The sequence below is a fragment of the Triticum urartu genome, chromosome 2A, assembly GCF_056163025.1.
Source record: "Triticum urartu cultivar PI428250 chromosome 2A, HENAU_Tu73, whole genome shotgun sequence".
In the NCBI taxonomy this organism is placed as follows: Eukaryota; Viridiplantae; Streptophyta; class Magnoliopsida; order Poales; family Poaceae; genus Triticum; species Triticum urartu.
This window is the reverse complement of record NC_141874.1, coordinates 366,729,470-366,755,743: the sequence shown is the minus strand read 5'-3', so window position 1 is coordinate 366,755,743 and position 26,274 is coordinate 366,729,470. Positions and strand designations below refer to the sequence as shown.

Genomic DNA, 26,274 nt, shown 5'->3' with positions numbered 1-26,274 from the left:
TATAAATCATATATTTGAATTATATCATGCCATGATGTTTACATAGATAGCATGTATCTGAATTATGGCATGCCAACCCATTTTCTAAAGAAATAATATAGTTATATCATCTCATCCTGTTCACATAGTCATCATATTTTGAATTATGTCATTCTATCCATGGATTATATCATGCCATCATGTTTCCATCGATGGCATGTTTGTGATTTATGGCATGCCAACCACTTTAATAGACACATCGTATAGTTATATCATGTCATCCTGTTTACATAGTCATCATAATTTGAAGTATGTCATTCTATCATGTTTAGTTAGACATCATACATGTGAAATTGTGTCATGCTATCCTGTTTAATTAGCCATCATATATGTGAAATTATGTCCTGCTATTCTGTATGGTTAGGCAACATAAACGTGAATTATTTCATGCCATGTTTTCTTCCCTACTATCCATTGCACCTGTCTATCTTACAATGTCTGTACATTCAATTACTTTTCTTGTTTCTCAGCCATTTCAATTGGAGGGGGTGATGGCAGTATCTGTGGGAGTAAAAACATGGTCTTCAGAAAAGATCGTGCTACCTGTCGATGGAGATAGAACCACAGTTGTACTTGCCCAAGAACCAGCCCCACCACACATAACCCAGACTCACGCAGATTGTAACCTACCCAGTTGGACAGAGAACCCGCTACACCCCTTCTAACCCCAACCCCAACAGATAGTAACCCAGTTCCCATTGACACAACACCGTCTCCACCATAGAGCACCCAAACACGAGCAGTTAGTAAGGCAACTGTAGTAACCAAAGCACGAGGACCACTACTCTGAACCCCAAGTCAACGCTTAAAGCAGAAGAAGAATTGTTCTCAGGTCAGGTTCCGTAGTTATGGTTCATACTACTTTGCTCTTGCATCACTGTGTTTACTCATACCAACTAATTTCAAATTTGAAGGGTGCAATTGAAACTCCAATGGCCCAACAGGTATGTTTTAAACCTGTTTATTTAACGTGTTTGCTATTGTAACATGCTCTATGTTGATTTTAGTTTCAATTGAATAAACAGTTATGTTCTCATGCCATGCACATTACAAGTGTTGTTATTGCGGTGTAGTTTCCCACGCTTATATTCTGTCTATGCTTCTTTGTCTTAAATAAATACGATTCAAACTGTATCTATCTTGATTTGGCAACATAAACTAGAATGATATAGACCATGCAGTGACCATACTACATAGATATATGTTTGTTTCATGTTGTTATCTTGTCCACCTTACTACTGAACTGGTTTACCAAAATGAGTTTCATATACTACATTGTAAACCTGTGATGTGTTAATTTGTTTCTCTTTTAGAACGCGGATAAAATATTGGAGAAGAGTACCCCATTATGCAATGGTAAAGGAAGTAATGCAGATAAGGTTGAAGATAGTGAGACATCCCTGTTGGTGTCCAAGAAAGCTGATAAAAACTATGTTGAAGACACTGAGACAACCCCAAAGTCCTGTCTTGATGTAGTGTTCGAGTTACTTGCTACTACTGTTGGCACCAGCTCTTCGAACTCGCTGCCTAATTTAGTTCACCTTTGGAGTCTCAACTTCAAGTTGAAAGACATCGATCAGATGTTATGCGACAAGAAGCCGAAGGACTGGGGAAGTCCCTGCAGAATTCAGATGCGTACTTTCTGGTGCAACAGCAAGTGCTGGAGGATTTAAGCGCCAAACAAGAGAAAGTTAATAAGCTTGCTAAGCATCTTGCCAGCATTATGGGTACCCAGGATATTGTTTCTTGAGATCTTCTGAAGTGGTTTCAGTTCTGGACTTGTTTTGCTGCGGCGTTTATATGCTGCTTTGTTCCCTATATTTGCACTAGTGGCGAACATTGATGCCTAGTGGATGTAATATGTGTAATAGTCATGATAGCCTAGCATAAGTTGCTTGCTTATTTATTTCCTTATTGTCTTGTTTATTTATTTTCTTGTAGTCAGTCCAGTTCTTTTTCCGCGGTATGCTAGTGGCCGCAATAACCTATTTTTTGAAACTAGGCCACAATAACCATGAGCTACATATTTACTGTAGTTAACATGGGCCTCCTACGGGCCATACAACAATATGCCTTCTAAGGGCCGTAGAAACAATGGGCCTTCTGCGGCGTAGAAACAATGGGCCTTATATGGGCCATAGACACAATGGGCATTCTAGGGGCCATATCATCACTGGGCCTTCTACGGGCCATATGATCGATTGTCCAAACATGGTCCAATAACGGACCACATTATGGACGCAAATGGGATAGAGTTGAAATCATTCGTTCATGGGCCGACCATAACGGGCCGTCGTTAATCGGTCGTATTTGATGACGCTATGAAAATGGACCAACGTATTAACGGGCCACAAACGGGCCGACTGTAACCATGTGCTGAATTTGGCCCACAAGCAGAAAATGACAGTAACGGGTCGTAAGTAAACGAATGCTGGAGATGAGCCCAAGAATAAATGGGCCCTGAGAAGGACGAAAGATAACATGGGCTGGAAACGGCCCATCGGAATAATGGCTCGTTAATGGGTATAAAGTGATACACTGTTCATTACAGGCCAGTTTTACCACGGGCCGTTAATGGGACGAGAGTTACTAAGGGCCTCATATGGGCCGAAAGACGTCATGGGCCATACATGGGCTGGAAGTTAAAACGGGCTAGAATTATATTGGACGACCCAGATGATGATACTAGGCCTAATTTGGATAGGTCGTAAACGGGCCCTGGGTTAGTGGGCTGTAAATGGGCTATATGCGAACAGGCCGTTAACACGCTTGCCGTGGGCTGGCCCACCACCTTTTGACGAAGTCAAACGGGCCGGCCTTTTCATAGGAATGGGCCTCTGTTGGGCCGTGCCATGTGTTGATGTATCATAGGCGCTTTGGGTCCGATGAGTGGATGACATATGTCCCAACTGTGAGCCGACACGTGTTTCCTCCAGCCAATGATGATTTTACACGTGGAAAATCCCCATTGGTCGGGGTTGTTAACGGGTTACCGTATCCAAAACCGGACCCGATAGCTTAACGACATTCCGTTATGGTGGATGCCATGTGTCGGTCACCCTTGACGAAAGCACTTCTGTGACGCACGATTTATTGTCATGGAAGTGGACACTTCCGTGATGATAATTTTGGTAATGTCATGGAACACTTCTACGACAGCACAGGTATGACTATCTTGATTCTATCGTAAATTTGTCATGGATGTACATGCATGACAGAAATCATGACCTACTGTGACAAACACATATCATCACGGAAGTGTATTTTTTTGTAGTGGATGCAGCCGGAAAGTCTTCAGTAGCTTTAGCTTCAAACTCACAAGCAGGTACCGAAGGGATGGCTTCAGGGAACCCCTGGCGGTTCACATCTGATGGACATGTGGCATGCATGCAACTCATTGAGAGTTTTTCCATGATCCCACGCGCGCCTGGTTTGTCTGGTGGTCTTTCCGACTTCTCTGGTATTCAGGCAAAAGAGATATAGCATTAAAAGTAGTTTTAAATGTGTGTCTCTATATCTTCAGCTGACAAGGACGCAGCGAATCTACTCGCGCCTATATATATGACAACACTATTCTGATCCTGGGATCAGAATAGTTATTCTAATCACGGCTACCTTATATAGGCGCGAGTAGATTCTCCCGAACTCCCGAACCGGCCGTGATAAAAAAAATTCCAACCCAGCTCGATCCGCCACCTTCCCCGACCCTGATCCCCCACCTCCCGCATCTCTCGACCCAACCGGCGAAGTGCTCCCCGCCCCGCCCCCAACCAGTGCCGCCACTGCCACTTGCCCCCTTACCGGCGATGCGGTCGCCACCCCAGGATCCCACCTCCGTTGCCCCGGCCACCAACCACGCCGCCTCCGCGTCCTTCCTCCCCCTGCTTCAACCGCCGCACTGGCCTCCCTTCCCCTTGCTTCAACGACGGTGGCGTCTCTTCCTCCCTGACGACGCGCGGCGATGGCTCTTCATCCCGGACCGGCGCGACGGCTGCCCCATCCCACCCGTGAGATCTACAGCAGATGCCCCCATCCACCCCGCGGGATCAGCCACAATCGGAGCCTTGTGTGCCCTCCTTCCCGCCCCGAGTTGCATCCCCCGCTCCGGCACGTCGCTACCTTGGACAGCCTTGGCGATGAAGGGCTTCGCAATGTCACTGACCTCTACACGGGGACCTTTTTCGATGGCTACGTAGGATACCTGGACGATGGGATGCAGCAGGTCAATGCAGCCCCTCCATGCCATTCAGCTCCTACAGCCAGCTCGCTCAAAAGTCGACAACGACCTCCATCGAATTGTCGCCTGTGCTGCATCCTCTACTCTGCTTCCATCAACCTTGCTCCAAGCAGGGCTCCACCTCCCGCCGCCATCAATGGTGAGACTCCTTCCCTCATTATCCTTAATCTGTTGCATCACTAATGAACAACCGACAAGAGGGTCACCGCACCTATCCTCGTCCCGGTTTGCTCAGGGATCTAGCACCTCGACCCCCAACTCCATCGTCTCAACTGATGAGAAGTTCAAAGACAGCGCCGCATGCAGGAATTTCTCAGCACAGGCGATGGGAAATTCAAAGACAAGGTCGCGTGCAAAAATTGCTCATCACAAGCGACGAGAAGTTCAAAGACAGAGTCAAGTGCAAGAATTGCTCCTTGTCGGTGATGCGTCCGGGGCAGACTACCCAGACGCCGCCAGCTGCTGCACCAACAGCCGAGTGCGCCGCCAACTGCTGCGCCAATAGATGCACCCCTACAATCTTCACCGATGTTCCAATGTGCTGGTGACGCTTTCTGTCATCCAGTTCGTTTTTTTAGTCGATAAGTGCTAGCCCGTTAGTCTGATGAATTCCTAAACGGTTGTAGTTTCTGAAATCTGGATGGTATTGATCAAATTTGCAGTTTGTCAGGTCTAGATGGTATTCAGGTGCGCTCCATGTAGCTACTTGGAATTATTTTTCAGTGTATTCTCTGCATTTGCTATCTCGCTCCCTGCTAAAACTGATGCAGGTGATGAGTACAATTTGGTAACGCTAGAGTTGCTTTGGCATAGTGTTGAGTATATGCATGCAGTGCATACCCTAATGCGTTGACCAAAAATGTTGGATGGCCTTAAGGCCCATTTATTTAGCATAAAAGAAATTAGTTGCAAAAATTTCAAGAAGTTGTACACAGCAAGTCTAGAGACGTACAGTGAAGTTCTACTAAAAAGTATGCCACATACTATGGCTATGCGTTGGTGAAGTTCTACTACGGCTATACGCCAAGCTCAACTACATGTATATGCTAAAAGACATCATTAGACAAAACTGCAGGCCGCAACCGTGCCCCTCCGCAGCACAGCCATCGTTACGCCCGTACACAGCCAGCCACCGGGCAACTCGTCCAGGGCAGGTGTAGCACCACATCTTCTCACATCCTGGGCCCCATCTTGCCGTCTGCCAAACTCTGGGTCTTGGTCGTGGGAGGCAGCGAGAATTATGCGGTACAAATGTGTGGAAATTCAGATAAGGAATTGAGAGAAAAGTTCAATTTTTAAGTGTATTTTCTCCGTTTCGAAAAAGCTAGTGGTTCAAATTTAAATAACGGAGAAGTTCAATATTTATTACAAAACCAAGAAGGTTAAAATAAAAGAACAACGCATCTCAATATTTAGAAAAAACAGAGGTCAAAATTTTCAGCAATCGATACAACAAAGTTTATAAAAATGGGATTTTTCGAGGTTGTTTATAAAACCAGAGTTCAAATTTAAATAATTGAGTGCTTTGATGTATATTACATAACCTAGATTTTCCATGTTACTAAAAGAATAGCCCAAAGAACTTTGAATTAAAAATAATGCAGTTAAAAAACTTAAATACATTTTCCCTTTAAAAAACTGGAGGTTCAAAATTAAACAACGGAGAAGATTAATGTTTATTACAAAACCAAGAAGGTCAAATAAAAAAAGTGCAGTTCAACATGAAAACAACCGGAAGTTCTGCTACTACATAGTGTGTGTATCATATTAGAAAAAATAGGACAACACTATTATGGTCATGAGATTAGAATAGCTATTTGTTGCTATCAGAAGTTCAACGTGAAAACATGAGGAAGTTCAACTACTACACTGAATGAATTTCTGATGAAAAACTTTTAAAACCGTCGTGAGTATGAAAAAATGATCAGAAGTTCAAAATTTGGGAGCAATTTGATTTCAAAAAGCAAATAAAAAACTCAAATTATAAAACCGGAAAAAGTTGTACTACATGGTGTGTGTTTAATGTGAGAAAAATGAATAAAAAGGCAAGGTCCAAATTTTTTGTTGCTATAAGTTTAAGTCCTCGGTCGGAGAAAGTTAAAAAAATTAAGAGAGGTTTGTACAATAGAAATATCATTAAGAAATATGGAGTTCAAATTAAACACAAAATCTAAAATAAGAAGTTCAAATTAAAAAGACGAAGAAGTTCAATGCTTGTTACAAACCCCAAAAAAGGTAATTAAAAAAAGCATCTCCAACAATTTTATAAAAAGATTTTCTCTCTTAAAATAAACGTAGAAGTTCAAATTTTAAAACGGAGCGGCTCGATGTCTATCAGAAAGTAGGATTTTTTTATTACTAAAAGAAATAAAAACACGAAGTCCAAATTAAAAAGATGGAGAAGTTCAATGATTATAGAAACACAGATTTTCCTCGTTATTAAAGAATGGAAACAAGAAGTTCAAAAATTAAATAACAAGAAGTTCAACTTTTAATAATAGAGCGCTTCAAAATTTCATTTAAAAGATTAAGAAATAAAACCAGGAAGTCCATATTAAAAAGATGGAGAAGTTCGATGATTATAGAAAAATCAGATTTCCTCGTTATTAAAGAATGGAAACAAGAAGTTCAAAATTAAAATAACAAGAAGTTCAACTTTTAAAAATATAGCGCTTCAAAATTTCATAAAAATGGATTAAGAAAATCAGATTAAAAATTCATAAAAAAACTCATATATTTTCACGTAACCAAGAGAAGTTCAGATTCATAACTGCCAGAAGTTCACGTACTACATGGTGCACATTTTGTTTTAAAAATGAATAAAAAAGCAAAGGCTAAATTTGTTGTAATAAGTTCAAGTCCTCCGTCGGAGAAAGTTCAAAAATTATTGTGAGAGAGGTTTGTACAAAAGGAATATCATTTGTGCAACACTGTCGAATGGATAAGAAAATTACAAATGAAAATACGTCATAGAAGTTCAACGTGAAAAAAACAGGAAGTTGAACTACTATGGTGAATTAATTTTAGATGAAAAACTTTTAAAATCGTCGCGAGTATAAAAAAATGACCAACACAGGAAAGTTGCGTGTTTACGGCAGCTTTCCACCGGTATATTATTTGCTCAATTTGGGTGAGTGTTCCGATGAGTGGATGGAGAGCTATGGGAAAAACACGTGAAAACGAGAGTGAAGTTCAACTAGACATGCCGAGAAGTTCACGTTCTTCACGCGGTGCATTTTAGAAGAATCTGTTTCGAAATTACTTGAAAACAACTAGGAATCAGAGAAAACCATCAACATGAAAAAGTTTCACATTTTTCGTAGCTTTTCAGCGGTATATTATTTGCCCCATTCCGATAAAATTTGAAGAAATTACAGTGAAAATATGTTTTTAGCCATTTTCAAAATTGACTTAAAACCATAACGAATTGGGAGAAACAATATATACCAAAAAGTTTCGCATTTTCCCAAGCTTTCCACCGCCATATCATTTGGTGCATTTGGAAGTACGGTTAAAAATTAGCTCAAAAATATCATTGAACATGAAAAAGTAGCGCATTTTCTAAATTGCATTAGCCGTTTTCATAAATTACTTTTAACATTTTCTAAATTACTCGGTGGAAGTCGGTGGAACTTGTACCATTTTCTAAATTACTTTTAAACTGTACAAAATTAGAAAAAACTTTTAACATGAAAAGTAGCGCATTTCCATAAGCTTTCCAATGCCATATCATTTGCCTCAATTGGATTAGCCGTTTAGAAATGGCATCAAAAATACAAACTCGGCTGTTCGGTTTGTGAAATTTTACGATTTGCCAAATTACTCTTTATCCATAGGGAATTAGAGAAAACATTCAACATGTGGAGCGAGCGGTTTTGCATCAGCTTTCCACCGTCATATTATTTTCCTCATTCTGATCAACGGTTTAGAAATGTGACCGAAAATACAATTCACGTTTTTTGTATGAAGAAAAAATATTTTAAAAACTGCTCTTAAACAGCTTACATTTTGCCAAAATTTTGACTTGGGTCATGATACTGGTGTCCATAGCTTTCCAATGGTGTTTCGCAAGCCCCATTTGGGCAATGTTGGCCGAAGTTCAACCTAGCACTAGGGGAAGTTCAGGTCGAACAACTCAGGCAGTAAAACAGCAAAAACGCAATTTCATCACAACTTGAGAGAAAAATCTGCCAACAAGCGAGATACCTATTAGAAACCGGTATTTAGTTGCTAAAAACGTTTCTAGATTACACTAACATCATATAAAACACGACTAATCAGAATAATTCGTGGGGGGAAGCCAAGGTTGCGAAGATAGCCCGAAGGTCGAGTTCGTATAGAGGGAAGTTCAGGCGCGTTACTCAGGCAGTTCAGGTTGTGATCAGAATATTATTCTGATCCCGTGATCAGAATATATATGTAATCAGAAAAGACCAAATCAACATTGCGCAGATAAACTTTGAGCACAAATCAATGTTGAAGACAATCCAAATATGAAGATAATGCAATCATGACGCCAAATGAAAATCTTGGAGAAAGTTTGGTGGTGGCGTTACCCACCGTATAGGAAGTATTAGACCCAGACTCAGCGCACAATTATCGTGGTGCTCTGAAGTCAATGTATTCACACTTAGAGGGTAAGTCTTTATGAATTGAAGATATACGTTACTTCATGTGTTGCACATCTAAGTCACCAACATGCATAAGCATTAGGATGTGTGTCCATTCACAGGACATTCGACGATTCTAAGATATTTAGCTCACACCGTAGCTTGCAAAACCTTTTCTCATCCAAGGGCTTTGTGAAGATATCTGCATATTGCTCTTCAGTGTTGACGTGAATGATATCAATGTCTTCCTTCATGACATTATCTCTAAGAAAGTGATGACGGATCTGAATGTGCTTTGTCTTCGAGTGCTGAACTGGATTGTTGGTAATCTTGATGGCGCTTTCTTTGTCGTAGTAGAGTGGCACATGCTTCAGGTGGATGCCATAGTCCTTGAGAGTTTGCTTCATCCATAGAAGCTGAGCGCAGCAAGATCCAGTAGCAATGTATTCAGATTCAGTAGTGGAGAGTGATACACAGTTCTGCTTCTTTGAAGACTAACAGACAAGGGATCGTCCAAGAAAGTCACATGTGCCTGATGTGGACTTGCGATTGATGTTGGAGTAAATGACCACGGGTAGCCTCATCAGCCCCCCGTGGTATTTCAAGACATCAGGGCCGGTTGCGCCACTCGCACCTCGCGGACGAAGGGCCAACCCTTCTGGCCGTCCCGTCGGAAGACCGGTTGCCAAAAGATGGCGTGCCCCAACGGACGGCCCCCCATGGGACCGACATCTAGCAGCCAGCCTCGTGCCACCTCAAAGTTTGCACCCATTCATGGCAATTAGACGGGGCGTGGCAACAATGCAACCTGCCACCCCCGAATCTAGGGATGAGCGTGGCTACGTACAGTATGGGCATACAAAGCGCACACCCCCACCCGGCAGGGTACTGTTGCCACGCAGCCCGTGACATCACCTACGACATAGGGAGCTACGCTCCCGCGATGGGCGGTCGGTACGGCCTGCAGGCGGCGGGCCCAACCAGTCCGTGAGCCACCAGAAGGCGGCGAACACCCAGAAGGCGGTGTCAAAGGCTAGCCGACTCCTAGCAGGCGGCCCTCCCTCCCCTCAAAGTCTGTGCGCCATTAAGCAGATGAGACTGGGGTGTGACTATAGTGAGCGCCCGCCAAGTGCCGGGACTATAGTCACGCCTCCCCAACAAAGCCTCCATCATCAGTAGCAAGGCTACATTATAAAGCGATTAGCAAGACACGCAAGCACGGGCCGGCCTGTCAGCCGAGTACACGACAGATGGCGGGCCCCAGCAGCGGGCGCCCAGAGAAGCTGACAGCCGGGTCCTACACCTAACCGTATTACCATTGTAACCATAGGGGGTAGGACTATATAAACCCCCCAGGTTTCCCCATGCTGAGGGTAGAGAACCCTAGAGAACACACACACACAAACACCTATAGAGAAAGGAGTAGAGCTAGCCTTGCCCTTCTTCGTCTTCCAGCCAAACAGCTCAAGGAGCAATCTTGTAGCTACCCTATTGACAATAGTCATCATGCGGAGACCCCACAGAGCAGGACTAGGGGTGTTATCTCCACGGAGATCCTTGAACATGGGTAAGATTCGCAGGCGTACACAGTCTCTCTCACTCCTGCTTCTAGAGCCCGGCGACGTACTCTTGCCCCTCTCCACGATTAGCCACCCCCTGGCATATGTCTCTACACATCCCCGACATTTGGCGCCCACCGTGGGGCAAGGTGCACCGTCGTCCGAAGACACGTTCTGGACATGAACCCTCTTCCTTCCTGGCAAGCGCAGCCAGTCCGGCACGCCTGATGGCACTTGCGTCGACATGTTGCGCGGCGCAGAAGCCTCTTGCACCACAAGCTGTCTCACTGATCTCATTGGCAGGATCCACCTCTCCGATGAGCCTGCGCCCGACGCTGGAGCAGCCAGCTCCGAGAGCTGCCTCGTCGACCTCCTTGGCAAGCTCATCATCTCCAATGATCCTGCCTCCGACCTAGAATCTGTTGGATTCGACGCGGCATCCCCCGATGCCTTCCCCATCAACATGGTGATCATCGATGACCCGCTCCCTCCTGCGATCAGCGACGCTAGCGCCAGCGCCGTCACAGAGTTGCTGGTCATTAGCCACTGTGGAGCCTTCGACAGGGCCGCCCACGACCCGCCGCAGGAGGCAGTGCGGGACTTGTCCGCACTCGTGGTGGAAAACACAAACGGAGCAACGCTGGAAACATTCCGCGTCTCGCTCCTCGATAGCGCCCACAAGCTGGCGGCCATGAGGCGCCTCACCGAAGCCTACCAGCGCGAGATCGACCGTGCCATCGGCGGCACACCGGCTGCTGGCAAGCCTAGCCGAATGGGCACCGTTCGGTAGCGTGGCGCGACCGTCGCCAGCACACTGGGAGCCGACCGCCCCGTCTACGCCACTCCTATGGAGAATCTACGCGCCGCCCAGGCGGCGGCAAAAAAGCTGGATCACCTCGAGGGCGACGAGCGATGCTGCATGATGGAGCGCGTCCAGCAGCTCCTCGACACGGCCGCACTGCAGCAAGAAGCCGGACGCCGCGGTTAGACGCGGCGCACCCACATCACCATCAAGCGCGACCACGACGGCCGCCTTCGAGCAGTCGACCAGCGTGGTTGTCGGATTTCAGGTTCCGGTAGACCCTTGAGGTTCGAACACTGGGGTGCGCGTGGAGATTTCGCTTCCTACCTACCTGCACCCCTCCGCCTCGCTAAGATCTAAGTGATGGAAAGAACAACACAAATGACACAAGATTTATACTGGTTCGGGCCACCGTTGTGGTGTAATACCCTACTCCAGTTTGTGCTGTGGTGGATTGCCTCTTGGGCTGATGATGATGAACAATACAAGGAAGAACAGCCCCACGAGGGTCTGCTCTTGGCTGGGGCGATGAACTGCTGGGAGGAGCTCAGTCACCCTTCACTCTCTTTCTCTCTCTCTGCTTGCTTGCTCTCCCTTGCTTGGGTACTACCAGATCTCTTCTTGTCGTCCCCCTACTCTGTGGGTGGCTGGTCCTATTTATAGAGGCCCTAGTCCTCTTCCCAAATATCGAGCGGGAAGGGAGCCAACAATGGCGGGCTAATTTGAAGGGGGACAGCTAGTACTAGCTATCCTGACAAAAGTAGTCTTCTCCTGCACAAAGCTCTGGTGGTGACGCCGTCTTGGGCTCCACAATGACCTCCGTCTTGTAGTCCTCCTAGTCCTGGTCTTGTTGCACCGAAATGGCAACCTTTGCCTGATGCCTCGGTACTCCGCGGCTGCGCTTGCTCCCTTTGCACCAAAGAGGAAAGGGGGACACTGCGCGGGCTGGCACCCGCCTGGCGCCTTTGGTCGTCATGGCTTGCGTCACGGGCACCTCATGAGGTACCCCGCCTTGATCTCTCCGCCTCCTCGCGAGCCAGCCTGATGAGGCCGTGCTTGAGGAAGCTCCGCGTCGTCCGCCCCGCGAGGCTTGGCCCCTCGCGAGGGTCTTGGGTTTGTGTTGGTGATGATGGGCCATGCTGCCCCCCTTTGAGCCACGCTGCAGGCCACAGGCAGGCAAGTCTGGGGACCCCCGTTCCCAGAACGCTGACAGTAGCCCCCGGGCCCAAGGCGCGCCCGAACTTGGCCGTGCAGGGAGGCAGAAGGGCAAGAGCGAAGCACCGCGGGCCCTAACAACCTGCGGCCTTGGGCGCCACGTGGTGGTTGATTGGACGTGGGCGTCTCCACTTCCCCATGGCGCCTCGGCAACCGCATGGATTGGACTAGTCCCTGCATGCAAAGCGGGTCATGATTACCTGCGATCGTGGAGGTCGGCGGCTGGCCTTCGCCGGCCATAAGTACAGAACGGCGCGCGCCCTTGCAGTTCATCCCCCCTTGCTTCTCCTTCTTCCCGGTCCTTGCTCCGTCTTGCTGCGACGGCTCCGATCCTCCGGTTCTCGACGGCAGAGAAGGGAAAGGCTCCCCGAGAGGAACCTGGCCTGCTCCCGCGGAAGAAACGGCTCGCCCCCGGTGGCCTGGATGAGGGGGCCCTTCAGGTGGTGCCGAGGCCTCGGTGCGAGTGGGCACCACCGGGGTTCCCGCTTCCCTTGTATGCCCACGTCGAGGGCCCTGAAGGAGCTGATGCTGATCGCCACGGGCGGCGCCGCCGTCGGCGCTGACGGGTCAAGAAGGTGTGGGTCGTCCCCCCTGGGGTCCACACCGAGGGCTCCTCCCGAGAGCTCGTGCTCCACGTCGCCATGCCTCCTTAGTCTTGGATTCGCCTTCCTCCCTTCTTCGCCTCCATCGTCCCGCAGGGGGAGCCCCTGGAGCTTTGGCTGCAGCACGCCGGCTGCAGCACCCTCGCGACCAACGCAGAGGTCGCGGTCGTTGCCCCAGGCCAGGTCTTCATGACTCGAGGTTGGAGCGAAGTCGCCCGGGTCTGCTGGACAAGAGGCGCCTTCGCGATCCACTTGGAGTACGACGGTGCTTCAGTGATGTTCTTCAAGGTCTTCGATGCGGACAAGCGCCGGTTGGAGTGCTGCCCCAGGAGAGGTGGCCGAGACCCTGCTGCGGCGAGGACTAGGCCCGCCGACCGCTCCCTTCGCGGCTCCTCAAGCGGTGGTAGCATCGGAGGTTCCAGCGACTCCGGCAAACTCTTCGCGACTCCGGAGACGAGCGACGGCAGCTATGAGCCCCCGAGCCGGCGCCGCTCCTGGAGCAAGGCGGGCTCGTCAGGCTGCCGCCGAGTTTGATCTGGATGGGGTTGGCGCTGGTACTTGACGGCCCACTGTTGATGATGGCATCTTTTGCAGTGGCGCGTGTAGTTAGCGTCCCTTTTAGGGTCTGTTCCCTGCGAGGAATCAAAGACGTGCCCCGTGGGGGCTTGTAAGGTGCCTATGATCCTGCTTGTTAATATAACCCTTGTCGTAAAACTGTGCAAGTTGCTCATTCCGTCTTAGCTCAGTTCTCCCTTTCGAACCGCGCGAGGGCTTGGTGCTCTGCGCCGACAGGTCCCAGTCCCAAGGCGGCATCAGCCGTCGCTGGTATGCCAGGTCGCGATGCCGTGGTCAAGGCCAGGAGGTGAGAGACCCGGGGTCCGGTAAGAGCCCCTGAGTCGCGATGCTTAGGAGGTCCCCTTTGGTGCTCAAGCAGCCGTCGTTCGGTGAGAAAGGAGAGCGGCGTTGCTAACACAGGATTGCATTAGGTGCGGGGATGGTGTCACAGTAGCTGGTGCTTCCGGATGGTGACTTATCTCGAGAATCAGGGACCGCTCCCTGGTGTGTCGCCGGGTCCGTGCACCGGCAGGCGCGAGGTTGCTCGGCGAGGTCCTCGCGTGTCCCTCCCCTCTCGCCTTTGCTCCCCTTTCCGCTCTACGTCCTCAGGTCCCGGCCCTCAAGCGAGTCTCAGCCGTCGCTGGTATGCCAGGTCGCGATGCCGTGGTCAAGGCCAAAGGGTGAGGGCTGGAGAGCCAGTAGGAGCCCTGAGTCGCGATGCTCAGGCACCCCCCCCCTTTAACGTGCAAGTGGTTTGCGCGGACGAGAGTGAAGGAGATGCCGCAAGGGCCTTGCCTGGCGCAGCTCCTTTAGGAATCATGTAGACTCATCACAGAAAGAACAAGGGGTTGCCATGACAATTGACAGTCAGCCGTTGGTTGCTGCCGAGGGGCGATGAGGCACTGAAGGCTTGACAAGGTGGTGCCATGCGGGGCGCCACGGCCAGAGCTCAGCCATTCAGGTTTGTCGGCGTTGCAGGGACGGAACCATGCGCAAGCGTCGTGCCGTTTGAGAGCAGTTCCGTCAGTTGGCGTCAGTTGGGCTGGCAGCTAGGTCAAACACATTAGCCACACAGGAGTGGATTCATTTAAATAGATGCTGGGAAGGCGGACATCACTAGGTCTGGCCCGAGCGACTTGGGGATCATGCAATCCAAGGGGCGTCCCCAACAAGGTAAGCTAACAACATGAAATAAACGGGATATATGCCACAGGGACGGACCCACACGGCCTCGGAATAATGCAGCCCTGGGGGGGCGCTCCCAGCTGGAAGTAAAACTTGAAAGATGTCACCTGATGATGTTGAGGACGAAGGAGTGTTGGTGTAGCAGACTCAGTGGGCTGCGGAAGCCGATCATCACGAGCCCCCAGGCCCAGGGGCCTCAGGAGGCTCCGGAGGCGCTGGTGGCTCCCTGCGGGCCATCTCCATCTCCGCCAGGACTGCAGAACGCCTGGCCTCTCGTGCTTCCATGATGCCCCTCATGAGGCGCTGGTACGTGACAGCCGCGTCCGGCAAGCCGTAAGGCATGCGAACGCAGCTGTGGGGTGGACCTCCGCAGCGCCCCACTCGTGAGGGCCAGAGGCGCTCCAGAGAGGCGACTCGGTTGAGCCCTAGTATGTCGATGCAGGCGCGCATCCCACCATCCTCTCCTGGATGGGGAGCCACTGCTGGTAGATGGCGGCCGCCTTTCATCGCCCTTGACTCCTGTAGCTCCTAAATGGCCTTGCTGACGAACTCCTGATGGTCTGGCTCTCCTTGCCTTACTCTTTCTTGAGGGAAACGTGCTTCGAAGCACGCCTCCACGTGGTGCCCAAGCGCCTCCCTTGTGACCCTAGCCAGGTCGGTGGCCCTCCAGGGAAGAGCCCTCGAGCCCTGCCTAAGGAGGGCACCGGGCGCGCTTTCCTATGCGACGCAGGAGGTTCCCGCTGGGCAGGCACGGGCCCAGAGGGGCCTGCCTCCTGAGGGACCGGGCCGGACAATGTCTTCTTCTTCTTGGGGGCGGTCTCGGGAAGCCTCCTGCTTCCGCGATCCGGGTCTTGCAGGGATGCGGCTTGAAAGGCTCGTTCCAGGGAACACACCGCGTCCTTCTCTTCACAGGGCACCGTGATGACTCCACCACTTCCTAGCATCTTGAGGACGTTGTAGCCATGGTGAGTTACGGCCATGAACTTGGCCAGCGCCGGGTACCCAAGGATAGCGTTGTACGGCAGGCGTATGTGGGAGACGTCGAAGTCGATGTGCTCGGTGTGGTAGTTGTCACATGCCCCGAAGGTGACAGGGAGGCGGACCTGCCCAATCGGGACCGTGGAGCCGTCGGTGATTCCGGAGAAGGGCTTGGTTGGCTGAAGCTGGCTGTAGGGCACTTGGAGATTGTTGAATGTTTGCACGGACAGGACGTTGAGCCCTGCCCCGCCGTCGATGAAGGTCTTGGTGACCACCACGTTGCTGATGATTGGGGAACAAAGCATCGGGAGGACTCCGGCTGTAGCCGCACACTTGAGCTGATCTGCTGAGCTGAACGTGATGGCGCACACTGACCACCTGAGAGGGCACGTGGCTTCAAGCCTGGGGAGGACTGCATTCACTTTGCGGGCGAACTGCTTGAATATGCGTTGAGAGGCTGGGGCCTGAGCCCCGCCCAGGATGCAGGCGATCGCGCGCGGCTCCTGGAAGCCCCCAGCCCCCTCGTCTTGGTGGCGGTCCTCGTTTCTCCTTGGCTACGGCGGCAGCAGAGGGAGGCCTGCGTTGCCATGCGGGCGATCCTCGCGAGGCTGATCCCTCCATCTCCCTCGTGAGGCGGGTCTTGCCAGCGGTCCTCGCGAGGTTGATCGCGCCACTCTTGGCGCGGGCCACGGTCTTCCCAGCGTCCTGCGTTCCTTCCTCCTCCTCGACCGTAGCCCCGGTCACCGCGGTTGGGGCGACGGCCGATCCTTCCTTCCCGCACGGCTCGGAGCTCTTGATATTCGTTGGTGTTGTGGGTGTGGAGGTCGTGGTACACACAGTACCGGTTGCCCTTGGAAGGTTCGGGCTGATCTCTTTCCCGCTTGGTGTCTGGTTCTGCCGCGAGCATGGCAGCCCCCTTGCGCTTCACGTCCTTGGCCTTGGGCTTCTTCTCTTCTGGGTCTGCGGCAGGTAGCTCGAGGAGGGAGAGACACCCTTCCTCAGCCCTATCGCACTTGGTCGCCAAGTTGAACAGCTCCAAAGAAGTGCACAGGTCTTCATGCATCGCCAGCTCCTCCTTCATTTTGACATCGCGCACGCCGTCGGAGAGGGCTGAGATGATGGCCTCCTCAGTCACCTTGGGAATCTTGAGGCGTGCGTTGTTGAAGCGCTGGATGTACTTCTGCAGGGTCTCCCCGGGTTGTTGCTTGATGCGGCGCATGTCGCTCACGGCAGGTGGCCAGTCGCGAGTACCTTGGAAGTTGGCGATGAAGCGGGTGCGCATCTCGTCCCAGGAGGAGATCGTGCCTGGAGCCAGGTTCAGGAGCAATGTGCGGGCCCCGTCCTTGAGCGCCATGGGAAACCAGTTCGCCATGACCTTCTCGTCTCCGTTGGCAGCTTCGATGCCCAGCTCGTAGAGCTGGAGGAACTCCGCAGGGTCAGCCGTGCCGTCGTAATGAGGAGGCAGGTCCGGCTTGAACTTGCCGGGCCACGCGATGCTGCGTAGCTCGGTGGTGAAGGCATGGCAGCCTGCTGTGGCCACGGGAGGCCTCGGGTGACGGAGAGCTTGGCCTTGCATGTCCCCACGCGCTGCAGCTGGGTCTTGTCGTGCAGGAGCAGGAGCATGGTCGCGACGTGCTGGGGCAGGGAGCGCCCGGGCAGCTTCTTGCGTGCGAGGGACTTCTTGGCAGCTCTGCTCTTGCCGCGCTGGCACCTGACGGAGCGGGTTCCGCCCAGGGGCCACGCGCCATGGAGCCATGGCGCCTTCTTGTGGAGGAGGCGTCCGGGGCGCCGCAGGAGCTTCATCGCCCACGCGGGGCGGGGTGCGGTGCAGCGGAGCGGACGGCACAGGAGAGCCCCCTGCGGCGCGGACGAGCTCGGTGACGCGGTCGAGCCATTCTTCGTAGACGTCGTCGACGGGACGGTAGCGCAGGAGCTCGTTTGCCGCGATGAGTGCAGCTCGAGCCTCCATGGGTGCGCGGAGCCCGCGGGACGAAGAACCAGCTGGGGTGAGCGAGGGAGTAGCGGTGCGGCCGTCTTGCCGCACGGACGGATGCTGAGACGATGCTTGCTGCTCGTCCCCTGCCGGGCCGGTGGTGGCGTTGATGGCAGGTGACGGGGAACGGCGAGGACGCCTGCCGAAAGGAGCCCTCCGGGCGATGCGGGAAGCGAGAGCGGCCCGGCGCTCGGTGCGGGCCCGACGAGCGTCAGACATGGGCGCGATGGTCGGAGGAGAACGGGGCAGTGGAAGACGAATTCCGGCGCACCCCTACCTGGCGCGCCAAATGTCGGATTTCGGGTTCCGGCAGACCCTTGAGGTTCGAACACTGGGGTGCGCGCAGAGATTTTGCTTCCTACCTACCTGCACCCCTCCGCCTCGCTAAGATCTAAGCAATGGAAAGAACAACACAAATGACACAAGATTTATACTAGTTCGGGCCACCATTGTGGTGTAATACCCTACTCCAGTGTGTGGTGTGGTGGATTGCCTCTTGGGCTGATGATGATGAACAATACAAGGAAGAACAGCCCCGCGAGGGTCTGCTCTTGGCTGGGGCGATGAACTGCTGGGAGGAGCTCAGTCACCCTTCACTCTCTTTCTCTCTCTCTGCTTGCTTGCTCTCTCTTGCTTGGGTACTACCAGATCTCTTCTTGTCGTCCCCCTACTCTGTGGGTGGCTGGTCCTATTTATAGAGGCCCTGGTCCTCTTCCCAAATATCGAGCGGGAAGGGAGCCAACAATGGCGGGCTAATTTGAAGGGGGACAGCTAGTACTAGCTATCCTGATAAAAGTAGTCTTCTCCTGCATAAAGCTCTGGTGGTGACGCCGTCTTGGGCTCCACAATGACCTCCGTCTTGTAGTGCTCCTGGTCTTGGTCTTGTTGCACCGAAATGGCAACCTTTTCCTGATGCCTTGGTACTCCGCGCCTGCGCTTGCTCCCTTTGCACCAAAGAGGAAAGGGGGACACTGCACGGGCTGGCACCCGCCTGGCGCCTTTGGTCGTCATGGCATGCATCACGGGCACCTCGTGAGGTACCCCGCCTTGATCTCTCCGCCTCCTCGCGAGCCAGCCTGATGAGGCTGTGCTTGAGGAAGCTCCGCGTCGTCCGCCCTGCGAGGCTTGGCCCCTCGCGAGGATCTTGGGTCTATGTTGGTGAAGATGGGCCATGCTGGGCCCCCCTTTGAGCCACGCCGCAGGCCGCAGGCAGGCAAGTCTGGGGACCCCCGTTCCCAGAACGCCGACAGTGGTGATCGTCCGCCTCCCCCGTGCGGGGAGAGGCGTGCCTCCCCGCCGCCTGTTGAGCACCCAAGGCTTGGAGGCCGGCTAAGTCCCCGTGAAGGAGTCGGAGAGAACGACGCCCACCACCAGAGTGACCGACTGGCTCGATCCCTGACATTACAAGAAGAAGATGCAATCGGACCGGCCTGCTTCCGCCCCCGCATTCGCGATGAGCCCTTCCCCAAAGGGTTCTCGCTCCCTCGAGATACGGCCAAGTACAATGGATCCATGAAGCCGGAGGATTGGCTGGTGGACTACTCCACAGCTGTCAGCGTAGCCAACGGCAACAAGAGCGTTGCCGTGAAGTACGTTCCGCTCATGCTCCAAGGCACGACCCGGACATGGCTAAACAGCCTCAAACCCTACAACACCAATAGCTAGATGGACTTCGCTGATGTCTTCATCTGCAACTTCACCAGCACCTACAAGCGGCCACCCAAGCCTCGCTAGCTCTCTCTATGTGTCCAAGGCCTGACCGAGTCCACTCGCGACTACTTGACGCAGTGGGTTGGACTATGCAACTCTTGCGAATGGGTGCATGAAGTGCAAGCCATAGATTACTTCAATGTTGGGTGCCAGGACGGCACCTTACACAAGCACCGACTCCTCTGTTACGAGCCGACCACTGCTGATCGTAGTGGACAAGTACACCACTGCCGACTCCTCCATGAAGTCAGAGCTCCGGGTCGACGCGTCCGGAAAGGTGCTCCCTCCGGCTCCTCAGATGCCGGTCGGCACCAGCATTCGAACGACAATAAGTGCAAGGCCCCGCAGCCGGCTTCCACCAGCCGACAAGTATCAACATTTGAAGATCAGCAGCCGGAGGGGCAGCTTGGCCCCAAGCGTCAGAAGGGCGGCAAGCCTGCTTGGTTGCCCGCCTTCTCCTTCGAGCAAACCCTTGACACTCCCTACAAGTTCCACAGCGGCGCGAAGCCGTCCAACCACACCACCCAGAAGTGCCACTGGCTTACCTGCATTGCCAAGGGCGAAGGACTGCCGCCTCCCCCTGCCGGCCTGCCGGCTCCGCCTCCTCAGTAGCCGACAGCCCGCCCAGACGGCGCAATCCAAGATGAATTCCCCAAAGAGCATGGGGCCTACGTCGTCTTCACCAGTGTGGCGGACGGCAGGCACAGCCGGTGCCAGCAGCACCGTGAGGTGAACGCTATCGCCTCTGAAGTCCCAGAGTTCATGCACTGCTCCGAGAGGCCCATCAGCTGGAGCTACGCTGACCACCCGGAAGTGATGCCTTCTCCGGGTTCCTATGCCATAGTGCTAGACGCAACTTTTTCAACAGAGAGGCGAGCCTGTCGCTTCTCCCAAATCCTGATAGACGACAGTAGCAACATCAACATCCTCTACCGCGACACCCTGGAGAAGGTGTGCAGCAAGGAGAAGCAGCTGCAGCCCAGTCGGGTCGTCTTTTACGGCATCATACTTGGCCTTTCCTGCTCACCAATCAGCAAGATCAAAATAGACGTCCTTTTCAGAGACAAAGATCACTTTCGCCGCGAGTCGTTTTGGTTCGAGGTGGTCGACCTGGAAAGCCCCTACCACGCTCTCTTGGGCCGGCCAGCGCTCACCAAGTTCATGGCGGTGCCTCACTACGCCTACCTCAAAATGAAGATGTCGGGTCCCAAGGGCATCATCCTCATCACCGATGAATAACTGAAGTCGGCCGCATGCGCCAGTGCCAGCAGTCGGCTGGCCGAGTCCCTCGTGATTGCTGCTGAGAAGCGGCCACTTGATTGGGTTGTGGCCTTGGCTAGCAAGCAGTCGGACCTGTCACCCGACCCCAAGGAGTCAGAAGCCCAGGGCTCCTTCCAGCCGGCCAAAGAGACCAAGAATATACCATTGGACTCCGAGCACCCAGAGAGGCATGCTATCGTGGGGACCAACCTCGATAGCAAATAGGAAGGCGAGCTCATCGATTTCCTCCATGAGAATCGGGACATCTTTGCATGGTCACCCAAATACATGCCGAGTGTTCCGACGGATTTTGCCGAGCACAAGCTACATTTCAGAACAGATGCCAAAGCAGTCAAGCAACCCCTCCGCCGCCTATCAGAAGAGAAGAGAAGAAATGTTGGTGAAGAGATCGCCCAACTTCTGGCAGCCGGCTTCATCATGGAAGTGTTCTACCCGGAATGGCTTGCCAACCTGGTCCTTGTATTGAAGAAGAAGAATAGGTGGTGCATGTGCATTGATTACACTAGCCTCAACAAAGCATGCCCCAAAGATCCGTTTGCCCTGCCTCGGATAGACCAAGTGATTGACTCCACAGCAGGATGCGAGCTGTTGTCTTTTTTGTATGCCTACTTTGGTTACCACTAGATCAAGCTAAACCCAGCCGATTAGTTGAACACCGCCTTCATCACACCATTCGGATCCTTCTGCTACCTGACCATGATATTCAGCTTGAGAAACACTGGTGCCACTTTTCAGCGTTATATGCAGAAGTGCTTCCTCAGGCAACTCAGCAGAAATGCCCACGTCTATGTAGACGATATTGTGGTGAAGACGAAGAAGCGCGGAACCCTCCTGGAAGATCTCAAGGAGACCTTTGATAATCTGCGCCGTTTTCAAATCAAGCTCAGCCCAGAGAAGTGTGTCTTCGGAGTCCCAGCCGGCCACCTCCTTGGTTTCCGTGTCTCTGAACGCAGCATCGAGCGCAACCCTGTGAAGATCAAGGCCATTGAGTGGATGGAGAGGCCCACCCGGCTGCGAGACGTCCAGAAGTTCACCGGGTGCTTGGCATCCCTCAGCCGCTTCATCAGTCGGCTGGGCGAGAAGGCTCTGCCCCTGTACCAGCTAATGAAGAAAACCACTTGTTTCAAGTGGAATGACAAGGCGGACGAGACATTCCTTCAGCTCAAGAAGATGCTGACCATGCCGCATGTCCTGGCGGCTCCGGCTGCTAAGGAGCCCATGATCATCTACATCGCCGCCACCAACCGGGTGGACAGTACCATGATCATGGTCGAGCGCCCAGAAGACGGCAAGGCACAGCCGGTCCAAAGACCTGTTTATTACCTGAGTGAGGTGTTGTCAGGCTCCAAGAAGAACTACCCCCACTACCAGAAGATGTGCTACGGCGTGTACTTTGCCGCCAAGAAGCTCAAGCAATACTTCTAGGAGCACTCCATCACGGTCGTTTGCACTGCCCCACTTGCCGAGATCATAGGCAACAAAGATGCATCAGGCCGGGTGGCAAAGTGGGCTATTGACCTAGCTCCCCACACCATCCTCTACCAGCCCCGCACCGCCATCAAGTCCCAAGCGCTGACCGACTTCCTCGTCGACTGGGCCGAGACCCAGTACCTGCCATCAGCATTGGATTCCGCACATTGGCAGATGCACTTTGATGGCTCGAAGATGCGCACCGGCTTGGGAGCCGGCATTGTCCTCACCTCTCCCAAAGGCGACAAGCTCAAGTACACTCTGCAGATTCACTTTGCCGCCTCCAACAACATGACTGAGTATGAGGCGCTCGTCCATCGGCTCCGGCTGGCCAAGGAGATTGGCATCCGTCGAGTGCTATGCTACAGCGACCCGGACATGGTGGTCCAGCAGTCGTCCGGCAATTGGGATGCCAAGGATGCAAACATGGCAAGCTACCGCTACCTCGTCCAGCAAATCAGTGGATACTTTGACAGGTGCGAGTTCCTTCACGTGACATGGGCTGACAACGAGCAAGCTGATGCCCTAGCACGGATTGGATCCACCCAGCAAGCAATACCAGCCGACGTCTCCCTCCAGTGCCTACGCAAGCCGTCTATCGGGGCTTCCCCATAATCAGAGTCCATCATCGTGCCGGCTGACCACGGAACAGTAGGATCCGGCTTGGACACTGCAGCAATCGGCTCAGGGACTTCGGCAGGCGACTCGAGGACTGCAGCAGTCGCACCCGGCCCGGGAACTTCAGAACCCAGCTCAGGAGCTACAGCAGTCGGCCTGGGGACTGCAACAACGCAGCAAGCAGCGGCCGACTCCAACCCGCCGCCTCCCAACCCAACCGCCCTAGTACCAGTTGCTGTGATGATAGTGGTAGAAGCACCATCATGGGAGCAGCCCATCCTCAACTTCCTGGTGAACAGAGAGCTAATAGCCGACGAGATCTGGGCCCGACAGGTGCAACGCTGGGCAGCAGCATACACAATAGTGAACAGAGAGCTTGTCAAGTGCAGTGTGACTGACGTGTTCCAACGCTGCGTAGAGCCAGAGAAGGGCAAAGCAATCCTCAGAGATATTCATCAAGGCGAGTGCGGCCACCACGCGGCCTCCAGTTCCCTTGTCGCCAAAGCTTTCCTCCATGGGTTCTTCTAGTCTACTACTTTGGATGACGCCAAGGATTTGGTCAAGAAGTGCAACGGATGCCAATGCTTCAGCTCCAAGCAACACCTACCGGCTTCTGCACTCAAGACCATCCCCCTCACTTGACCATTCGCCGTCTGGGGGTTGGACATGGTAGGTCCATTCAAGACAGCACGCGGCAGCTTGACCCATCTGTTGGTCGTCGTAGACAAATTCACCAAGTGGATTGAAGCAAAGCCAATCAAGAAGTTGAATGGTACGACAGTTGTGACTTTCATCGTGGACATTACAATCTGATACGGCGTACCACACAGCATCATCACCGACAATGGCACCAACTTTGCCAAAGGCGCCATGGCCCGTTTCTGCGCGATGCAAGGCATCCAACTGGACTTAGCGTCCGTTGCCCATCCGCAGTCAAACGGCCAGGTGGAGCGAGCAAACGGCCTCATCCTATCCGGCATCAAACCCCAGATGGTCGAGCCGCTGGAGGGCTTGGCCGACTACTTTGTCGAAGAGCTGTCAGTCGTCCTCAGGAGTCTCCGGTCCATGCCAAACAAAGCAACCGGCTTCACTCCCTTCTTCCTAGTGTACGGGGCCGAGGCCATCATCCCAACTGACATCGAGTTTGACTCGCTTCGCGTCACCATGTACACGGAGGTGGAGGCACGAAAAGATGGTGTCGACCTACTGGAAGAGGGCCGCATGCTGGCACTCAGCCGGTCCGCCATCTACCAGCAGGGCTTGCACTGCTACCACAGCCGGAAGGTCAGGCCACGATCCTTCCGAGAGGGGGAACTTGTACTCCAACTGATCCAGCGAACTGCCAGCCAGCACAAGCTCTCGGCCCCTGGGAGGGCCCTTTCATCATCAGTGAAGCCCTAGGCAACGAATCCTTCTATCTCATGAACGCGAAGAAGCCTAGGGCACGCAAGAGGGATGATTCTGGCAAAGAAACAGAGCGCCCATGGAATGCAAATCTCCTTCGAAGATTTACAGTTAAAATGCAGTATGTACCATGCTACCTTTTGTATTATGCAAAAACAACGGGTTCCCCGAGGAGCACTTGGGGGATACCCTTTTTTATCTATATGATAAGATTATGCCTGTGTGTGTATTACTTCATTCCTCTGCCCGGCACCGGGTCTGACCAGTCAGCCCGGGGGCTTGCCGCCTTGTCCTATGTTGATGCTACCTGCAGTCGGACAAGTAGTGTGCCAACATCTAAGCCCTCTCTTGCCATAGGCCATAGATCACGGAGCGATTGTCCGGCTGGCAAGAGCTAAATGCAAGAAATGGTGTCCACATGAAAACAACTAAGGAAAAAACGTCAGCATAGGCCAAGCCGGCTCCTCGCCTCACCACCTGGCTGTTGAGCAGCCGGGCGGCCGACTTCTCACTTGACTTGTTACGTTCTAGGCGGCTGAAGTACTTGTCTATCTTAAAAACGGTCAAGTCCCTGTCCCAGCAACAGACCGCAGAGAGGCTGTCCAGCTGGTAGAGAGGCAGCCAAAGGGAGGCGACAAAGGAAAAGGCCAAAAAAAGAACAGAAAAGCAAGACAAAGTTATAACTCGGCAGAGCACAAACTTGTGCGAGAATAAATTAATTTACATAGCAAAAGGCTCACAGCCAGCATTCAACAGAGTTTGAACATACACCCCTAGTGGGTGGAATTGCGTGAATTTAACTTGTTCAAAAGGTTACAAGAATAGGAAAGCAGGAAATGTAAAGTGGCCGCCTAGGCCAGAGGAGCAGTAGGCTGGTCCAACGGGTCGGTGGAGGCAGAGGAGCCAGATGGTGGAGCTGCCGACTAATGGGTCTCGGACTGGTCGGCATCGACAGTAGTTGGCGCGTCATGACACGGCCCGCTGGTCGAGGCTCAGTCAGGCTGAGGCCGGCTGCTCGCTCCATCATCCGGCGCGACGTCTTCACCGTCCTTGTCCTCTTCGTCCTCGCCCTCATCACTGGAGGCGATCTCCTCCGCTGAATCCTCTCCCACCTCCGGGTCCAGCCCGAACCAGTTGGGAGGCACCTCATCACCGTCGTCATTCAACTCCGGGATGAGGACGGAGGTATCGACGTACTCGACGAGCGCCGCCGCGCGACGAGTAAGATCATGGCTCGCTGCCTCCAGCTTCGTCCTGGCCTACTACCGGAAGGCCGCCAGACGGTCCAGGTTCAGCCCCGGATACCAAGCCTCGATGAAATCCAAGGCTGTCTGAGCGCCTGCCTAGGCGCGGCACCCTTCCAAGGCTCGAGGCGCTCGATGGCCGCCTCCAGCCTATCAGCAGTCCGGCTGGGTTGCAAGGGACTTGGGCACCCGGGCAGAGGGCCGCCAGCACTTCTGCTCCAATGCGCTGCAGGTGATGGAGTGTGCGGTGGGCCGGCTGCAGGCGAACCTTGATGGCCAGAAGCTGCTCTCCAAGAGTGCGAGGCGAGTTCGGTGGAATGTCAACGACCGCCCTCCTCCGTTGATTGTGTCGCGCCTCGATGGCCTGACAGACGGTGACGGAGTGGCCGGTAAAGAATTCTGCACAAGAAGAAACATCAAAAAATTAGAAGCCAAAAGCTGGCTCCTGCAGCAATCGGTGGCTGTTCAGAAGAAGAAGTAACTTACCATCGATCATGTCCTCGATCTCGCCATAGCCGTCGGACAGGAACATCTCCTTCTCGGCCTAGTTCGAGCGCTGAGTGTCGAACTCAGCCCTGAGGTGAGTCTCGTTGTCCTTCAGCTGCTAGACTTCCGCCTTGTGCCGCTCCACCTTGTCCGCCAGCTCCTTCACCAGGCGGTCGCACTCCTGAGCCGCCTGGCTGTGCTCCTGCCCCTTGGTATGGAGCACAGACTCAACCTCGCCCAGGCGCTTCCGCAGATCAGCGGCGGCCTCTGCCAAGACAGGGAAAAA

General features: G+C 52.9%; 1 protein-coding gene across 1 annotated transcript; it reads left to right on the top strand.

Annotated features, from left to right (window-relative positions):
* The first annotated feature begins 22,527 nt into the window (after positions 1-22,527).
* On the top strand, positions 22,528-23,382 carry LOC147985127 (uncharacterized). The gene is made up of 2 exons (XM_087541419.1): positions 22,528-22,822; positions 22,937-23,382. The coding sequence occupies exons 1-2, from the start codon at positions 22,528-22,530 to the stop codon at positions 23,380-23,382; spliced, it is 741 nt and encodes a 246-aa protein (XP_087397545.1).
* The last annotated feature ends 2,892 nt before the right edge of the window (positions 23,383-26,274 follow it).